The sequence below is a fragment of the Penicillium soppii genome (assembly GCF_028829465.1).
Source record: "Penicillium soppii strain IBT 18220 chromosome Unknown utg000007l, whole genome shotgun sequence".
Lineage (NCBI taxonomy): Eukaryota > Fungi > Ascomycota > Eurotiomycetes > Eurotiales > Aspergillaceae > Penicillium > Penicillium soppii.
The window spans coordinates 3505822-3525630 of NW_026643237.1; the positions used below are offsets into that span (position 1 = coordinate 3505822).

Here is a 19809-nt window from a genome sequence, read left to right on the forward strand (position 1 = left end):
TTAGCCTCTCGTCTCTCCAGAAACCAGTTTGCGCTCAATTGACGTTTCCTCATAACAGCTCAGACCATTCCATTGGCATGTCATCTCAAACTAACGATCTGCCACCAACGTGCTAACTTTCAGTCTTAGCGACTAACACAGACACTGGCTGGCCGTGAGTTTCTTCTCTTTGTGCGCATACTCTACTCGCCGGTTACCTGGCGGTCCGCGAATCCAAAGATGGAGAGTGAAAACATGGTAAAACCCCGCCTTGAGACTGGATACTTGCTATATTGAATTGTATTGACCCAACCAGTCGCAAACCCAAACGAGGGCTTCCACTCGAATGCGCCTACCACAAGCTGGCTTACGCGAGGCCAGCTCAGCGACGACCAACTCTCGCTCGGGCATCATGGCGCCAGGCACAATCGCAAACAAGGCCATGAGCATGTCACGTATGGAAATCCCTGGACCCATTGCCCAACAGGAACTGACACCCCCCGAAGCAACCCGCCCAAAAACCGCCAATCTGGAAACCAAGAGACCAGGCTCTGTCACCCGACAACCTACTATGACAACCAGAGCGCACAGCCGCGGCAATTCGTATGCTTCTTCAACAATGTCCCGGTCGACAACACCTGCATCCCGTGCTGGTCCCTTCTCAGCAACCGTGGGCCCTGGGACACGCCCAGCATCGGCGATGGCGCGGCCTCAATCATCCTTTAACGGCCGGAGACCCGTTGGCGCATCGATTCCGCGCGCCGCTAGCGCCTTGGATACCCATATGGAGGAGACCTCTCCTAGTGTGTTAGGAAAACGAAAGGGTATGCTTCAAATTTCTTCATCTCCTAGTCGAATTCCGTCTTGCCCCGTTGGAAGCCTCCCCCAAGGATTGGAACATGGAGTCAGTCAACTGGCAAAGCTATCTCTCTCGAAAGAGCCTGTCCCTTCTCTGAACCCTTTAAATCCAATAAGTACCCCTGAGTTGCCCCACACCCCGTTTTGCCGTGACCACAGCGGTATCCCAAGGCCACCCGAGCTCAAGATTTGTGCATCGTCCGCTTCACTCTGTGCAACCTCCGTGGCTCCCTCCAGAACCCCATCCACATCCCCCAGGCGCATAACCAAGAATTCCCAACTTCCCCTGTTTTTGACCAAAGGATCATCGATCAGAAGTTTTGACCATGTTACAGGCCCGGAATGGGATCAGGAATCCCGCGAAAAGAAAATGGATACGTTGATGGAGCAGTTCATGGAGAAAATGAACCAACAAGGTCAAGCAAGCTCCGGTCTCAAAGAAACCCTGGATGTGTACAAAAAAAGAGGTAGGTCAAACCGTACCAATGAGACATTCGGATAACATTGACGTTTTCGTCCAGTCGACGACCTCGAGATCTCTCGCGATGAACTGAAAGAAACAAACCTTATCCAGCGCGAGCAGTTGAACTCATTACGAAACCAGTTCTCTGAGGCAGAGCGCGCGCTCAAAGAAGCGAAGCGAGACCAAGAGATCGCCATAGACGACCTCGTGCAACGCCAGCGTATTGAACTTGACTCATTGCAGCAACACAGTCAGCGAGAAGTGGCAACCATTAATTGTCGGCACCAGGACGAACTTCGTGAACTTCGGCGGAACTTTGACCGAGAAATTGAAGACGAGAAGGCAGCCCGAGTACGAGCTCTCGGTCAGCTCACTTCGCAATCTGCTCTCGACACTCAGAAGTCGCAAATTGAACTGGAGCGCAAAGACCGCGAACTTGCAACTTTACGTGATGAGCTACACACACTCAAAGGAGATTTCGACCGAGAACGCAAAACAGTCCAAAAGCTCAAACAAAACCTAGAGACAGTAAGCAGCAATGGTGTCACATTGGAGTCTTCTATTCGAGCCCTCAAGGCACACATTGAGTTCCTCGAGAGCGGACGCGAGGAGCAATCGAAATCCTTTGAGCGGTGCAACAAGCAGATGGAAGATGCATTTGCTGAGACAGAGGCAATCAAAGAGAAGCTGCGGAGGGAGGAAACACTTCGCCGCAAGTTGCACAATCAAGTGCAGGAGCTAAAAGGCAATATCCGTGTGTTCTGTCGGGTTCGCCCCTCTCTCAGAAGTGAACCTTCCTCCGACCTCGCTCTCATGCAATATCCCGATGAAACAGATGACGCAAAGGAGATCAACATCATCGGTCCTGAAGAAAAGGGCAGTCTTGGAGGCGTCACCCGAAAGAACAATACTTTCTCGTTTGACCGCGTCTTCAACCCAACTACTCAAAATGCTGAGGTTTTTGACGAGATTAGCCAGCTTGTTCAGAGTGCGCTGGATGGATATAATGTTTGCATTTTCTGTTATGGCCAGACTGGTAGTGGCAAGACCCACACGATGTCATCCGTCGATGGTATGATCCCCCGGGCTGTTCAGCAAATCTACGAAACTGCGCAGCGTCTCGAAGAGAAAGGCTGGCGGTACACCATGGCTGGCAACTTTGTCGAAGTCTACAATGAAAACCTTAATGATCTCCTGGGTAACCCCGATGAGTTGGACAAAAAGAAGCATGAGATCCGCCACGACATGCAGCGAGGCAAGACGACCATCACAGACATAACGACAGTGATTTTGGATTCCCCACAGATGGTTAAATCACTTCTCAAGAATGCAGATGCCAACCGCTCAGTGGCGGCGACCAAAGCCAATGAACGCTCTTCACGTTCCCACTCTGTATTTATACTCAAATTGTCCGGCGAGAACCACATCACCGGTGAACGAAGTGAAGGCACACTCAACTTGGTCGACTTGGCAGGAAGCGAGCGTTTGAGCCACAGTGGAGCCACAGGCGAGCGTCTGAAAGAAACACAGAACATCAATCGCAGTCTTAGTTCCTTGGGTGATGTGATTTCAGCTCTTGGCCAAGGGAAAGAGGGTGGTCACATCCCATACCGGAACAGCAAGGTATGTTTCCCCGGAACCTTCACCGTCATACAGTTTACTAACCCTTATCTCAGCTCACTTACCTTCTCCAATTCTCACTGGGTGGCAACTCCAAGACCCTCATGTTTGTCATGGTCAGCCCACTCCAGGCGCACATGTCAGAGACCTTGACCAGCTTGAAGTTTGCCACCAAAGTACACAACACTCACATTGGCACCGCAAAGCGACAGGCACGTGTTCGTGACACTTGATTATGATAATACCTCTTACTTTCTACATGGCACATATTTTGTTGGTTTAATTTTTGGGTAGGGGTCTTTGACGATCCTGTCCTCTACCTTGGCGTCTAGGTTGGAATATTGATGTTTTCTTTTTCTTTTGAAGCCTCTGGAGATTTCCGGTCCTGCCTTAGCGTGTGATTTACTGTGGATGGATGAATTTGGTTTCAGCAGTGCACAGTAGCAGCTCTCAAAACTCCACCTGTTGGTTCACATTGATAGAGGTATGCTAGTCCTTGTTTTTTTTCTTCAATGAATTTACGGATTTCAAACAAATTCTGCTTCTTTCTCAAATTCATGGGAAATGCCCATAGTCAACCTATTGATGTAGGCTATGGATAGTACGCGCACAGTGTTGTTAAAATCCCATCGTAGCATCAAAATTTGATGTCGTCCAGATTAAGTATGTATGCACCCGCCAGTTACAAAAATAGACAGATGGAAGAAAGCTGGCATAAACCCTTCGAATCCCCAAAGATGATCGTTAGAGCTCACCAAAATACTTTTCAGAGTTTTGCTTCACTTGCTGGGCCTTGTTCTGGATCGCGGCAACATCCAACGTCCCCTCCTCACAGATATATGCATCTATGAGTTCGGGCGGAACCCATTCGAAGTAAACATTTTTCACCTTGACTGCGTAGGTAGCTGTGCCTTGATCAGTGGCTCCAATGTCTTCAACAAGCGCACCAATTCCTTCAATGCCACAATCCATCCAGCAGCCGATGAGCTCGCTGGGATTGTTTTCTTCGTGTACATGACCATTTTCAACTCCAAGCTCAGCTACTTTCTCGAGCTCACTGAGAATCAGCACCTTGACACCCGAGCAGACGTGCTTGGCACTGAGAACAGCTGGCAAAGAGCCAATTTTGTTGCTGATCGACCCTGAATCTGAGATCTGATCCGCTCCAAGTAGGACGAAATCCACTCCCTTGCTGGCCAGAGCAGCAGATGCGTCAGTATAAATCTTTAAATTCACATTTCGACCGGAAGACGAAGGAAACCTGGCCTTGAAAGTGGACAGCATAGAAGATGCCATCTTCACCCCTTCGCAAAGCGGCCGTGACTCCAGAACCCGGAGATCAAGCTGGGGAATGGGCAGCGACGCGAAAGCGCCAATGATACTATCCCTGATAGTTGAGCTACCTGAAAGCGTGAGGATGGTGAGCGGGCGAGTGGAGTTCGATTTCATGGTAGACATAAAATTGGACTGAAGATAGGCCCCAAATGATTGTTCGATGCGTGTGGGCATCTGCTTGCGTTTGTTCATATGGTCTCCCAGTACTCCCAACAAGTACTTCCATTTGATTTCTCGGCTGAGATCTTGATGCACAGTATCCTCCATCTTGGCCAGCAATCCCAGAAGTGCGTTCAATGTAGCTGCTCCCATGCTTTCTCGACCATTTTTCCATAGATGCCATGCAACCATGCGAGCACTCTCCCACCAGTCGGTACCAATAGGCCCCTGTATCTGCGAAATTACATCCTGGAAGACCTTCAAAGCAATCGATGTTAACTCGTGTGATCCACTTTGGTGATCCGCTTTTAGTTGCTCTAGACCTGCCCTCAGTACCTTGCTGGCACCATAGCTCAAGTGCATTTCAAACCAGACTCTTTGCAGACTTTCTTTCAGACGTGGCACGCCACCAAATAGTTCGTTATCGTTGAGTAACTCAGGGTTGTACCATTGCCAGCTATCGTGTTCCCAATCAATTCGAACTCCCTCTTCTCCGCGACCGCCTTCGTGGCAAGGCTTCAGTCGGAACAAGAATGGGAAAATGTTCCATATCCGATGAATTGAAGGGTCACTGAAGGAGTATGGTTTCCCTTGTCGCCATAGAGCTACGTCTCGCGGAGTAAGGGTGGTTTCCTCTTTGAGCTCTCGCCATGCCGCTTCTTCTGGTGTTTCATGGTGTTCTATACTCCCCGAGATAGGAGCAAGTTGGTGCCTTAGAGAAAAACAAATCAGAATGGGCATATTCTTGTTTGGAAAATCTAAACCTGCCCACCTGGGCGACCAGCTTGGCTTACTGATATGTCTTGACTTTGGCACTGCGCCGGAAGAGGGCAACTTTAGGCTCGTCTCCATCTGAGAAAATGAAAGAGGAGACCACAGATCTCTGATGGAACCTACTTTCGCTTGACTTGATCATTTTGCCTTTTATGTCGAAATTTGAAACTTGATAAGATTTTCCAGCAAGTTGAATTAGAATTATGAATGTTTCGGGATATCAGCTGTGCTGTCATCATCACATCACCATCCATGGTAAACCAGGCCTATTTGGGATAGGCCTTGAGTCCCGGAAAAGGCAATTATTGTTACGGTGTTTTATATTGCTCTTGGGGTACTAGATGATAGTTTAAAAGTTGATCAACTTCATTCGTTAGTCACAAAGTGATAGATATCTATATACATAATGGCAATTTGAGCGTGATTTTCAAAACAATAAAATATCAAGACGGTGAAACAAATCAGTTAATTCGCACTGAAGCCAACAGGTCAAGCTTTTTGTCGATTGGAGCAGTACCACTGTTACCATCCACTCCGTTGATATCATTTGTACCGTTGGCTTGTGAGCTGAGCCCATTCACCACGGCGTTAACAATACCGCTGAGCCCGCTGGTCTCGCTGCCAGGCTCTGGAAGCGGTATTTGCGCCTGCTGCAGACAGATTTCAAGTGTTGCCAACGGGGCCTCGACATCGCGGGAGATCAAATCCAGCTTTGCAGCCAGGTTCTTCAGCATTCTCTGGGCGAACTCGGTGGACATCGCGTGACTCGAGAAGATCATCTCCACACGAATCTGCTCACCAACGGGGGTGGCCAGAATGGACATATCGCAGGCGTCAGGAGCGGGGCAGACGAAGCCCGGCGCACACTTGAGAACGCTCTCAAAGGACACAGGTTGGCCTGGAGCAGCTTCATCGGTACCGAAATCTTGATATTGGAAAACTGAGCTGAACCGTGTCGCCGGTGTCCACTCGGTGCATTGGTTGATGATCTGCTGGAAGCCCATGCTTTCGTGTGGAATCGTGTCCGTTTGTTGCTGCTGAATGGTGCGCAAAAGGTCGAGAACATTATGCATATTTGTCATATTGGCGCGCACTGGCACGATGTTCAGGCACGGTCCCATGATCGACTCAACGCCGTCAAGGGGCAAGTTACGACCGGACACCATATGCCCATACACCACGTCTGCCGTAGCTGCCATCTCCGCCAGTACCAGGGCCCAGGCTGCCTTGACAACCGTGGCAGCTGTGATACCGTGGTTCTTGAATGCCACCAAGGGCATCATATCTGCATGCATAGTGTTGAGCACATTGGTGACTGATGTCTTGCTGTGAGATACCACTGAGGTCATTGTGGAGCCTGCCAGCATGTCTGTGTAGAAGGATTTGGCACCATCGCTGGTGTGCATCTGCATACGCACAAAGTCGGCAAATTGGGCCCGCTTAGGCAGGTCCTCGCAACGATAAGCTGTCCGCAAGTCATTCATCAGGTGCGGCATGGATCCGCCATCATACTGTGCGTGAGAAATACGCATGATCAGGCGGTGATGGGTAGCATCGTCCTTGACGATCATGAAACGCACGATGGGCTCGCCCAGGTGGGGTGGCCGGGCAAGGTCTTCACGGATGAGAGACTCAGTAGGATCTTCCTCATCCCGGATGTGCATGCTGTACTCGGGAACAACGGAGCGGAGCACGACTTGGATGAGCTGGGAGCCAGTGGATACGAAGACCGTGCGGAGAACATCGTGGTGGGCAACAAGCTTCTCGCAGGCAGCCTGAAGTCGGCGAAGATCAATCGGTCCATCGAAATCAAAGATGAGGTAGTTGCTCCAGCCACGGGTCTGGTTGAGACCGCCGTTGATAGCGAGAGACTGGAAGTCGGTGCATTCTAGAGCATCCTGGATTTGGAAGGCAGGTATACCAAGCTGAGGAAGAATGATATCGTCCAAAAGTTGATCTTTAGGGATTGACTTTAGGGTGGAGAAGGGCTCGAAGTTTTGTGGCCGGTGCTGTTGTGACAGAGTCTCGGAGACTGCGCTGATGGCCTCTAAAGTGGGATGTTGGAAGATGGTTGCTGTGGACAGCGGGATACCTTTGATGCGTGCCGCAGAGGCCAATCGCATGGCGGTGATTGAATCACCACCTAGTCGGAGGAAGTTGTCATTGAGACTGATCTGCGCAGCAGGCATTTTCAGTACCTCTCCCCACAGTTCCTGAAGAGTGAACTGCATCTCAGTGGTTGGTGGACGGGCGTCCTCCGTGGCTCCAGAGTATTCAGCCATTTGGCGATGCGTTAATCCACTGCCAATACGAATCAAAGTCTTGCGGTCTGCCTTACCAGAGGGCATCTTTGGGATATGGTACACTGGAATATAGGCATTGGGGATCATGTGCATGGGAAGGAAGTCCGAAAGTCGGTCCTCGAGGCCAGAAACGGAAGCGAGGTGTCGCTCATTTGGCTGGGGGATGATGGATTCGGGCTGGTTGAACATAAATATCGAGGTTGGCTTTCGGCGTGCCTCTGATGCAGGAACAGGGATGAATGCCACCAGCCGGGGTTGATCGGGGGCGTCCTTGGGACAGACGATGTCCACCACAGCATCAGGCTTGTTCGCGAGACTCTGCTTGATGCGATACTCAATCTCCCCAAGCTCCACACGTTGACCTCGCAACTTCACTTGTGTATCCTTGCGACGTTGGAACTCGAGCGATCCATCTGCATTATAACGAACCAAATCTCCTGTCTTGTAGACAACAGGGGATCTCATCTCATCGCCCAAGTCCATCCACAAGGGGTTTTTGACGAAGGCCGCTTGTGTCTTGATCGGCTCTTCCAGATATCCGCGTCCAACATTCCAGCCCTCCAGAACCAACTCACCAACACTACCCACAGGCATCAACCGGTGGTGATTGGTGGGCATAACAACCCACGCCAAACCTGAGCAGGTGTATCCGATGTTGCGTGGGTTGGTACCCGGTACCACGTCGACGTTAGAGGTCGACGCGACACAGCATTCCGAGGGACCGTATCCGTTAACAAGTCGCACGCGATGTCCCCATGTGTCAATGTGGGATTGAGACATGGCCTCTCCAGCCAGAATTAGTACCTTGATTGATGGCACATCGTCGGGACTGAGCAGGTTCACAAAAGATGGCGTGAGCGCCGCCCAGTTGGCCCGTGTCGCGCGAACAGCTTCGGCAACATCCCTCTTTCGCTGTTCCTCAGAAGCGACACAGATACAACCTCCAGCTATAAGGATGGTAATTGTCTCGACCAGACTGGCGTCGAAGGTAAAAGAGGCAAACTGCAGAGCTCGAGTGTTGCCATCGATCAACATTGCCGGTGCATGGGTCACCGAACCAATGGCATAGTGGCCGTGCTGAATGATGGTCCCTTTGGGCTCGCCAGTGCTACCGGATGTAAATATGACATATGCAGCGTTCTCTGGCTTCACATCAACAGGTGGCGGCTTAGGAAGAGACTCTTCGGGGGACTCGACGTCTAGAACGACGATATTGTATCCCTCGCCCATGCTACGACAGAGATCGTACTGTTGTGGAGAGCAGACAATGGTCTGCGCGTTGAGCTTCTTGATCATTAACTGAATCCGATTGCCAGGCTGGGAAGGATCAAGGTTGAGGAATGCACCTCCAGCACGCAGTACACCGAGCATAGCCGGAATGGCCCATTTGCTCTTCTCGAAGCAACACGGCACGAAACTCTCGGGTTGGATATTCAATTGAGCAAGGCGTCGGGCGAGGCGGGAGGAGTGTTGATCTAATTCGGCATATGTGAAAGAACCATCCCAGGAGCATACCGCCTCGTAGTCAGGGCGCTTGGAAATGGTTTCCCCAATCATCTCGTGGATTGTCTTGTGGATAGGCTTCGGTATATTTTGATTCCATTGGCGGATGCTTTCTTGATCCTGAGCACTGATAAAGACAAGCTCGTTCAGCTTCTTCTCCGCAGGCGAAGAGCACATCTGATAGAGAAGATTTTCCAATTGGCCAAGAATACGCTCAACTGACTCCGGAGAAACCAGACTGGAGTCGTAGTGGGCGGCGCAGCTGACTCCATCGGGCTTGAGGCTACACTCAAGAGTGAGAGCATATGTACCAAAGTTTGCATCAGGCCCGGACATGCCGCGTAGGTCAATCTCCGAGGTGGAAACGTGCTTCTCCTTAGAAGGCTGGATCACCAAGAGGGTTTGGAAATCGCAAGCAGCAGCAGCATCAGAGCTCACGCGTCTGATATGCTGTAGACCAGCTTGCTCGAATGAGATCATCTTCATTGACTGGGCCTGCACCTCGCCGATGAAGTCGCGGATCGTCAATGTATCATTATCGGGAAACTTGACGCGTACCGGAACGGCGGCGATACCGGGACCGAAGAGCTGATCTGCATTGGCAATTGGAGTGTTGCGACCGGAGACAATAGTGCCAAATACGACATCATCCGATTCAGAATGAGAACCGATGAGAATTCCCCAGGCAGCGCGAATCATCGACGCAAGAGTGATGCCGGCCAGTTCATCTGTTCGGGTCAATTTCATGTCGTACTCCGCTGAAGCGTCCGCGACAGGTTGCTTTGATGTCGACACGACCGAGGGGAATTCATTTCGAGTGGCGCCCGCGAGGTATTCCTGCCAGAATTGCTGGGAAGCGTTGGGATCAACTTCGGTGACATAGCTAATGAATTCCTTGAATGAGGTGTCCCGTTCGATGGGCTGGTCTTTGTATGCCTTGTCGAGACGATCGAAGGTCAAATCCAACGTCCAAGCATCGTAAACTGCATGGTGAACAGTCCAGACGAACATCCAGCTCTTCCCATTTGGAACAAGGCCGTAGCGAGTGAGAGGCTCGCCTGCTTTCATTGGCTTTTGCTTGTCCGCTTTGACGTAAGCATCCATGGTGTCCGCTGTGTGCCATTCAATATCTCCGTGCACAACAGCTTGGAGCGCACTGGCCTGTCCCGGGTAGACGATGCGAGTCCGAAGGACAGGGTGGGCATCTACTACCTTCTGACAGGCCTGTTTGAATCGGTGTATGTCAATAGCCGGGCCCAAAGAGAGCGTATGCTGGGCCACATATGCGCCATCCCGACTATCCGAGAGAGCCATCAGGCCCTCTTGCATCGCAGTACAGGGGTACAGGTCTTCGATCGCCAGCGGGCCAACTTGGCACTGACTGGCGGCCTCCTGGATTAGATTATCTATGTCGTTGCCAACAAGGCTGAACGGAACGTCTTCAAAGATTTGCACATCCAATTCAGAAGAGCATGCGGCCATCTCATCCAGCACAGGATGGGCGAAGATGTCAGCGACACTGAGTCCAACTTTAGCATTGCGGGCCAGATTGACCAGCCGCATGGCATCGATGGAGTTTCCTCCCAATTGAAGGAAGCTATCATCGCTGGAGATACTCTCTTCCTCCATATTCAGAACCTCGGACCACATGCTTCGCAAAACCTTGCCGGTGCCTGTGGCAGGCTCCTTGTGCTCCTTCTTCTTGGCCCCTGTCAGCGCGGTGACTGTGAGCGTGCACGCAAATTCACTGATGGCCTTCCGGTTGGTCTTCCCTGATGCAGTCAAGGGCATATGGTTGAGCTTGACGACAGTGGAAGGCACCATATACCCTGGAACGGAGTCGGCCAATCTAATCTTCCAGTCCACCATGCGGGATTCAAGCTCTTCGGCGGCATTTTGGTCCACAGTGTGGAAGTTATCGCCGAAGGCCTTTTTCAAGGAGACGAATGCGACAAGCATGGGTCGATCGGGCTGATCCATGGGTTTCACTAGACCAACGGCAACCTCCGTGCCTCGAGGGACGGCTTGGCGCAGATGGAACTCGACTTCTTCAAGTTCGATCCGCTGGCCTCGGAGCTTGATCTGCATGTCTTTTCGCCCCACCAAGTTGATAAGACCGTCGGATCCGTATCGGACCAGATCGCCGGTTTTGTAAGCACGCGAGGGCAAAGCGCCGCGCATCTCTTCCATCCAAGGTGTGTTTGATATGAAAACTTCGGCTGTCTTTTCTGACTGATTTATGTACTCGCGAGCCAGGATCGGGCCCTCGATTACCAACTCACCAATTGCTCCAATTGGTGCAAGTCGGTTGTGGTCGTTCGTATCAACGATCCAAGTTGTGCACCCAGCGCCAGTTCCAATGGTTGAGCGGCCGACGGGACCCGACAAGTCTCCAGCGACGCAGATCGAGGCCTCCGAGGCGCCATACATATTCAGCATCTTCACTCGATGGCGCCATGTATCCAGGTTGTCTTGTTGGACGGGCTCTCCGGCCAAGAGGAGTGTTTGGAGTTGTGGGAGTTCTTCCGGTTTGATGGATCGTAGGAATGACGGTGTCAAGCAAACCCAGTTTGCTTTTAAATCACGCATTGCTCCGGTGGTGCGCCCCAGTCGGTCTTCCTTGGAGGGAATGCAGACGCATCCGCCTTCCACCAAAGGTGTGAAAAGCTCGAAGGTGTTGACGATGAATGTATATGCAGCGAACTGGAAGGTGCGAGTGGCGCTATTAATATTCAAAGACGCAGCGTGTCTCTTTGCGCTAGAGCACATGGCACGGTGCTCGTGCACAATACCTTTGGGTTTTCCCGTACTGCCGGAGGTAAAGATGGCGAATGCAGCCTCTTTGGGAGAGACACGAGGAAGATCGGAAGGAGGAGGAAGGCTGAGGATAAAGTCGGCGTCAATTGCGATGGCATTAGGGGTCAAGCCAGCTAATGTGTCACGATAGGCTGGGGCACCCAGCGCAATCTGCGCATCCACTTCACTTATAATGGTTTGTAGCCGGTCTACAGGTTGTGCAGGATCGATACAGACAAAGGCGCCACCGGCTTTCATGACACCCAGCATGGAGACTACGGCCCAGAGGGACTTGTCAAAACAGACCGGCACAAAGACTTCGGGGCCGACTTTCTGGGTGATCAGAAAGCTTCCTAGTCGAGCGGTATAGTCTACCAATTGCGCGTATGATACGGCACCATCCCAGCATTCCAGCGCAATGGAGTCAGGGCGTAGCTTCGCTTGTTCATCAATGAGATCATGCATGCATACCTCGATCATACTGGGGACGGTTGAGTTCCATTTTTGTAGTTGGGACCATGACGCAGCTCCAAAAAGATCTACTGCGCCGATTGTGGTTTGGGGTTCGTTTGTGATTATGTTGGCCACATGGGCCACTCCTTCGGCCACAGCGCTGGCCATATTTTCGCCAATAGCATGAGAAGCATATGCTATAGAGGGAGTGTCGGAAACTAATAGCGCGATAGAGCACTGTATTTGTCAGTAACCAGAAACTAGCGCTCAAACGTAGGCATGGGAGACATACCGATGTGTTCTCCAATTCGTCAAGCGATGCAGTCGTGCGATTCCACACAATGGTGTTGAATGTGTTTGATGCGATCCACTCCGGAATAGACAAGCTATTTGACTCTCCCGAAGGTGTTGAAACTTGTAGTGCTTCAAGCGTAGCAGCGGCAGGAATGTCACCATGGCAAACCGCAAATCGCGATGCAGTGTCGGAGTCATCAATTCTTCCGAATGCAATCATATCACTGCCAACATAGTATCGCAGAACGACGGTCCACGCCTGGAGCAGCACCTCTTTAGAAGTCGTATTGGAAGTGGACAGGTCAAGTGGGATGGATTGGATTCCCCGCCCAGGGAGATTTTCTGTTGGAAACACGCAAGGCGCGGTATCCAACGAGCCCGAAACAACTTGCAACATGGTGAATAAAGGAAATTAACAAGATTAGGCGATATATCGGCCAGAATTACATAGGATTATAGTGAAGGAGGCAAGAGGTGTGACTTGGGCAATGACGATGCACAGTGACAATTGTAAGTGACAGTTGTGAAGAGCACAAGACAAACATTAAGATGATCTTCGATCTCTTCGGATCTGCAAATTTTTTTTTCTTCCCAAAAATTCATCCACACCTCGGTTAGAAATCAAAAGAGCTGCTTTTCCGATGGAACACTACAAATCAACCAATTTAGGGGTACTAGCTGAGACAGCTGAAGGGCCACTGATGGAAGGTGTCCCTGAATAAATGGAGCCATTGGCGCCATTGGCGTCATTGGATTAAATGGGTCTTGATGGATGGAGTAGAGGTGAAATAATGTTTACAATGAAGATGTGGAGATGTATTATTCTATTGTATATCAGTATCACGTTACATACGCTAGGTAAAGTATTGATGTATGTATTTGGTATCCGAATCATAGCCAGGTAATTTATGTTGATCAAAGTGTAAAATAACATTGTATTGTAATTGGTGCTGTATTCGATCGGTATCCGGTACCTGGTAGATCGATGTATCTTGTCGATCCCAACACATTAGTCTTTAAGACGTATAAACTTTTATTATATTTCCACAATCCCTTTTACCATCAATCCAATTGTCTATTATCAATTGAGTTAACTTGCATAATCACCCATTGCCTAAAACCCCTTGCTCGAATTGTTCACCTGTGGCGTTTCCACAAATCGAGAGACTATAAGGATCGTCATCTTACAGTGGACCCCGAACCCAGCCTTCTCCGTATAAATCCACTTTCAACTTTGGTATTCTCAGACTACTATTCTTGTCACTCCACTCTCTTTCTGAACACCTCCACCCCGAACGCTAGTTTCTTCCGGAAAAGTACTCCTTAAATTTGCTATGTGCCGTCCCTGATTGCCGTCTTCCAGAACACTTGGTCTGGTACCTATCTCATTTGACAGGGTAGATCTCATGTTTTTTATACGGCTCAGGGGCCAACATGCTAGTAGATCTCGCTTAATGGAAGAATTCAAAAACCAATACATCAGCCACGTACCAACCGTGCTACAATTGTAAACCAACCACGTTAGCAATCATGCATGATACCGAAAGTGTACTCGTGCATTCTAACATTGATCGAAGAACATGTGGTCGCGTTAAGCCTATGAAAGTCCTGGTCCTAGGACTATGCCGCACCGGTACCTTGTGTGAGTCTCCCTATCCAAGGGTCGCAGATACAATCCTTCATGTCGTATTGAACGCCACTGACATTGAGACCTTTCAGCAACATGGTTGGCTTTGCAGGAATTGGGTTACGACACGTATCACATGACGTCGATCATGCAAAATCCTAAGGATGCTGTTATGTGGACGGAAGCTTTCCAAGCCAAATATCACGGAGGAAAGCCATATGAGCGGAAGGACTGGGACCAGCTATTGGGCCACGTTGAGGCCATCACCGACTTCCCGGGGGCTGTCTTCGTCGAGGAGCTGACGCAAGCCTACCCAGACGCTAAGGTGGTTCTGACTTTGCGCGATCCGGACGACTGGGTGCGATCGATGAAACAGACCATCATGGCACAGACCTACAGTCCCCTTGCCACTTTTATGGGATGGATCGACCCCGAGTACTTTGGCATTGGCAACCGGATGTGCCGTATGGGCTTCGACGGACTCTTCCGTGGTGATTTTACGCGATACGGCCGCCAGGCCTTTGTCGAACACTATGATCTTGTTCGCCGGGTTGTTCCTGCTGACAATTTGCTCGAATGGAACCCCAAGGAAGGATGGGAGCCACTCTGCGAGTTCCTGGGCAAGCCGATCCCAACAACCTCTTTCCCTCGAGCCAATGATGCCGCCGTTTTTGCCAACAAATCTGCGGCTGTCAAGCGTGCAGCCTTCCTTCGCCTTGGAAAGAAGCTTGTGGTTTATGGACTGGGTATTACAGTGGCCTACTTCGCCGCTCGCTACGGACATCAAGAGTACCTACGGAGATGATAATGTCTATTGACAACTAAGGGTATGCATGGATATGGATTGGATAGATGGGGGATAAATGGGTATAGATGGGTATAACTTTTTTTTGTATATATAATCTTGATAGTCCACTGTACAATAATAATCGGTTGGTTTCCAAGACCCGAGTCAAAAGAAAGTAGATTAAAATAAGCCCTTAAAATAAATGAATCCCGATAAGGTACATTTTAGTGACAAAACAATAATAAATAAATAAAGGTTCAAGCCCAGAGTGGATCTATAGCTCGAATTCTTCTTCTGACCCCACAGAGTACACAGTGCGTTCTGAGTAAGATCCACCTATCATTTTTTCCCACTTCTTCTGTCGTGTTGTATTTATAACGCTTACGGAGTCCAATGTGTATGGTTGACTCTATGCCATAAAACATCGTATATTCTCTCTCATACAGTACTTCATATATGGTGATTCAATTGCAACAAATATGAGGCTTCCCCCTATGAAACCCATGAACGTCATCTTCCAACCGGAAAACCGGGAAAAGACTCCCCGATCTATATCCACTTCAGCCCTCGATCCACTTGGATGAGATTAAAATATCAGTGGTTCAGATAATCCCGTCTGGGTCGCGATCGGCAGGATAGGAGATGCATGATGGGTCCAATGCAAACTGAAAATCTCTGACCTCTCCCGTCTTGCCAATTTTCCGTGATACTTTCTCTTTCCTGATTCCTCCAGTCTCTTTCTCTCTTCGCTATATTCTCTTTCTCAGACCCTCCGACCCTCTTTTTTTGCGATTTCCCACTTTTACACTCTTTTATTTTATTTATTGATTTATTGTTCCGATTGTTCCGAACTACCTTCAACTATGCGCTTGATCTTGGTTACTGCGGCCCTTTTCGCCGGATGTATTGGAGCCCCCATGGGCTCTGATATTGGCGCCAGAACCACGACCCTGAACCCGGTATGTAAATTGCCCAGACGCTGATCTTGCATCTAGACATTTACTAATGGCTCATCATTACCTATTAGAATGGCGACGCGGTAAGATCTCCTTCTTTGGCCTCGATGACATCCGAACTAATAAGACAGGCTGTATGTTAATCCACCTGAGCAAATGGCTCGATTTGATTTGCTAATTTGAGCTGATCATCTTTGTTTAGCCTGTGAGTTGATCCGATCATTTCTATTCTGGGTGTGAAGTTGACATTGATACAAATAGGTTGTATGATTATCATTCCCAATACGTTGTACGGTTAACTGCAGACAATGATGGCTGACGACCTGCTTCGTTGTAGAATGTGAGTAACACACCACCTTCACTGTCAAATTAATCATACTAACTTGTTCTAGAATGTATGATTCTTTACCACTTTGGTCGTCTGTCCTATAAGCTGACCAACTAGGGCGTGAGTTCCTAAGTTCCTCCGAATGAACTTGTGCTTCCTATAAAGATACTAACCAGAAATTACGATTGGTATCAGACTGTATGTATACCTCTTAGCCATGTGGCATTCAATGGTGTGACCCTTACTGACATCTGACAGGTGGTATGTACAATTTCTTAGCAGCAGGATCAGCTAGACTCCACTAACATGAATTCTCGCGATCTACCCAGACAGTAAGTCCATTACACTACCCACAATGAATGCGATTGCGCTAACCAAATGACAGAACGTGAGTGGCCCTGCTTTGTATCAAGACATCTAATCGATTCAGAATGATTGACAAAGACACAGAATGTAAGTGGATTCGTCGGTTATCTGGTTCTGCGCTAACAAGTACCTGCAGGTTGTGAGTGCATGATACCTTTGTACCATTGGTACCGCTGATTATATCATACGGCATATGACTGATCGATAATAGAGCGTTAGTGTGCCTGCACTTCATGTCAATAATGTGTAATGCTAATTTTCGCAGTTTGTAAGAATTCCTGTTCAGGATGTCCCTGACATGGTATCATACTGACTCTGGCGCTTGGCGAAATACAGTTGGTAAGTAAATCTCTCATGTCTCGTTCCCGTACTCCACTAATGCTTCCCTCGCAGAACGTAAGTGCAATATGATTCAATGTTACCAAGAAGCTTACTGAAATGTCTCTTTCAATTGTTACAGCTTGTATGAATCCTCTATATTTGATTTGTGCTAGCCATTGCTGACTCCGACAGTGCGTAAGACGCCCCGAAGAATCAAAAGACCACTCACCATCCAATTCAGAGTTGACTTGGTTACAGAAGAACAGAGTAAGTCTTTACCAGCTGCCTTGATGAACTGAACTGACAGCCCAGCGCGCCGGTATTCCGAACAAGGGCAACGTGGACCCCGTGAACGACGGCGAGGTGACCAACAACATCTCGTTCCTCCGTCTTTGTTAGATCGGTGGATCTGGAAAGCATGTATGTACCTGTTGATCTTGAAATTCAATCCAATGGGATCACAGTTGACGACTTAGTGGACCAGCGGGTGAGAAGAAGTATGGTTGGAACTGGAGGCGGAGGATGGCCGAACAAGTTGGACGGTTGGCACAAACTGAGTTGCTTTGCATGGTGCTTAATCGGTTACCCGGTTATTGCAATACATACAGTTTCTTGATTGCGTTCCCACTATCTGTAGATCAAGTTTGTGATTGTAGTTCATCTATAAGAAGGGTCCTACCCCTACGACATATATGTCTTTTTTCCAAATGTTGTCCGTGAGAATATATATTTTCGCATATATTCTATTCTGAGGTTACCACCAGCTGACATACAATCAAAGTGCTCTTTCAGTCACAGGATTTATTACGCAGTACTTGAGCTTCTGACATTCTAGATCAATACCTAGGTACCATATTTTCTACCACATGTTGTCGGCCCTTTAAGCTGATCGCTCGCTGGTGCCGTGTTTATTGATCTTTGACCTAATTCAACATCCTACTCATTATTGCAAGGATTTCGAGCTTCAATGTCCATTAGGTTTGTTGTATTGAAATTACTGATTAAATAGACGATATGTCCGATGTCAAATCCTTACACAGATTTTAGTTCTTTCCAACCGAGGCACGTATGCGGCGATCCCGTACAGCTTGGGCCAGCGAGCGCATGGACTGTTCGGTCGTCTCCCAATCAATGCATGCGTCAGTGATGCTCACGCCCTTTTCGCAACCTTCCAGACCCTTGGACGGCGGCTTTTGGTTGCCCTCGCGGATGTTTGATTCAACCATAACGCCAATGATGCCGTCCTCGCCTTGGCGAAGCTGTTCTTCGATGACCTTGAGGACCTTGGGCTGGTTCCGATGATCCTTGGAGCTGTTGCCTATAGGATTCGTTAGTGAAAGTGCCGACAATTTTCAAAGCATAACATACCATGAGAACAATCAATCATTAGACCTTCCCGTTCATTTTTTGAACGGAGGAGCTCACGGGTGGCCTTGACAGACGCGGCATCGAAGTTTGTGCCTCGCTTGCCACCACGCAGAATGACATAACCATCCTCATTACCCTTGGTGCTAGTTGTGGCGATGACTCCCTGCTTGGTGACTGACATGAAGTGGTGACGCCCACGCATCGACTTCAGCGAGTCCACGGCGGTTTCGACAGAGCCATCTGTGGAGTTTTTGAATCCGACAGGGAATGAAAGACCAGAGGCCAGCTCACGGTGGAGCTGAGACTCAGTAGTTCGGGCTCCTACAGCGCCAACACTGATCAGGTCTGCCGTGTATTGCGGTGAGATGGTATCAAGCATCTCACATGCCACTGGCACTCCAAGATCAGTGATTGAGACTAAGAGTTGTCGAGAAACCCGAACCCCCTTGTTTGTGTCAAAGGTGTCGTCGACGTTGGGGTCGTTGATGAGGCCTTTCCAACCCACAGTTGTCCGAGGCTTCTCCAAATAAGCCCTCATGACAATACATAGGTCGGTCCGAAGTTCGTCAGAGAGCTCCCGAAGACGAGTTGCATAGTCGATAGCAGACTCGGGATCATGAATGCTACAGGGACCGACCAACACCAGGAGTCGATCATCATTTTGGCGGATGATATCACGAGCCTCAATGCGGCTGTTCAGTACCGTGAGAAGGCTGTTGGCTGTGTGGGGGATTTCGTATTGCACCAATGCTGGGGGAGCCAAAGGAACATAGCGTTCGATGCGGACATCATCGGCCAGCTTTCGACGCAAAAGCTCGATGTCGGAAGTGTCCAAAAGCGGAGAGGTCGACACGCTAGGCATGGTGTTTTAGATAATGAGAGAAAACAGCAGAAGGGTCTATCGAGATGCTCGGACAAGTAGCGGAATCTAAACAGCTATATAATTGTTTTGATACCGAACGGGTTGACATCAGTCCACAATAAATCCCCTTGGGTTCTTTTTACACCGTAGTTTTCAGCCTAGGTTCAGGAGAATGGAGCTTGCAATTGAATAGAATGTATTGCTCTCAAGCTAGACCGCTCCACCCTTGTAATCAAGTCTTCTTTCAGATTGACAGGGTACATACAATATACATGATCGGCGTGCCATTGAAGCACAGAATCACAATGTACATTTCATGTATGCATGTTGCCAAATAGTGGGAACGGTGTAGATCAGTTGCCTTTGTTATGGCATGTCGGATCCAGGGCATCAATCAAATGGCTTGAAGGGGAGAGATCGTCGGCGACGAGGTGGACGAAGCGTACATACATGTAAAAGTAAATGTAGTGGAGCAATAGTGGAGTAGGCGGAATGAGATCGCGAGAATTCAAAGCACTGAGTACCTCAATCTTGGAAATTATATCATACACAAGTGGACCATGGGTATTATTGAGGCACACATACATCATGAATCATGGTTTACAATCTGTATGTGTTTCGTTGTAGGATCCATAGTTTCCCCCCTTTTTCTTTTTT

General features: G+C 49.1%; 6 protein-coding genes across 6 annotated transcripts; 3 read left to right on the plus strand and 3 right to left on the minus strand.

Annotated features, from left to right (window-relative positions):
- Window positions 1-325: 325 nt before the first annotated feature.
- Window positions 326-3153, plus strand: N7529_010585 (putative kinesin family protein (KlpA); the record flags this gene model as incomplete). Its single annotated transcript, XM_057246112.1, has 3 exons — window positions 326-1304; window positions 1359-2923; window positions 2977-3153. The coding sequence occupies 3 exons, from the start codon at window positions 326-328 to the stop codon at window positions 3151-3153; spliced, it is 2721 nt and encodes a 906-aa protein (XP_057094375.1).
- A 511-nt stretch (window positions 3154-3664) lies between these two features.
- Window positions 3665-5354, minus strand: N7529_010586 (translation initiation factor eIF-2B subunit family protein; the record flags this gene model as incomplete). The annotated part of the gene is made up of 2 exons (XM_057246113.1): window positions 3665-5126; window positions 5209-5354. Coding segments are annotated over 2 exons (1608 nt in total), but the record flags the coding sequence as incomplete, so codon positions are not given.
- Window positions 5355-5649: 295 nt separating this feature from the next.
- On the minus strand, window positions 5650-12934 carry N7529_010587 (uncharacterized protein; the record flags this gene model as incomplete). Its single annotated transcript, XM_057246114.1, has 2 exons — window positions 5650-12480; window positions 12536-12934. The coding sequence occupies 2 exons, from the start codon at window positions 12932-12934 to the stop codon at window positions 5650-5652; spliced, it is 7230 nt and encodes a 2409-aa protein (XP_057094377.1).
- A 1133-nt stretch (window positions 12935-14067) lies between these two features.
- N7529_010588 (sulfotransferase family protein) lies at window positions 14068-14969 on the plus strand (the record flags this gene model as incomplete). The annotated part of the gene is made up of 2 exons (XM_057246115.1): window positions 14068-14179; window positions 14257-14969. 2 exons carry the CDS (start codon window positions 14068-14070, stop codon window positions 14967-14969), a joined length of 825 nt encoding a protein of 274 aa, XP_057094378.1.
- An 845-nt stretch (window positions 14970-15814) lies between these two features.
- On the plus strand, window positions 15815-17321 carry N7529_010589 (uncharacterized protein; the record flags this gene model as incomplete). The annotated part of the gene is made up of 17 exons (XM_057246116.1): window positions 15815-15910; window positions 15979-15990; window positions 16039-16041; window positions 16110-16112; window positions 16245-16247; window positions 16300-16302; window positions 16353-16355; window positions 16494-16496; window positions 16621-16623; window positions 16686-16688; window positions 16738-16740; window positions 16813-16815; window positions 16867-16869; window positions 16938-16940; window positions 16995-16997; window positions 17115-17189; window positions 17235-17321. The coding sequence occupies 17 exons, from the start codon at window positions 15815-15817 to the stop codon at window positions 17319-17321; spliced, it is 309 nt and encodes a 102-aa protein (XP_057094379.1).
- Window positions 17322-17965: 644 nt separating this feature from the next.
- Window positions 17966-19152, minus strand: N7529_010590 (3-deoxy-7-phosphoheptulonate synthase; the record flags this gene model as incomplete). The annotated part of the gene is made up of 2 exons (XM_057246117.1): window positions 17966-18240; window positions 18291-19152. The coding sequence occupies 2 exons, from the start codon at window positions 19150-19152 to the stop codon at window positions 17966-17968; spliced, it is 1137 nt and encodes a 378-aa protein (XP_057094380.1).
- Window positions 19153-19809: the final 657 nt, after the last annotated feature.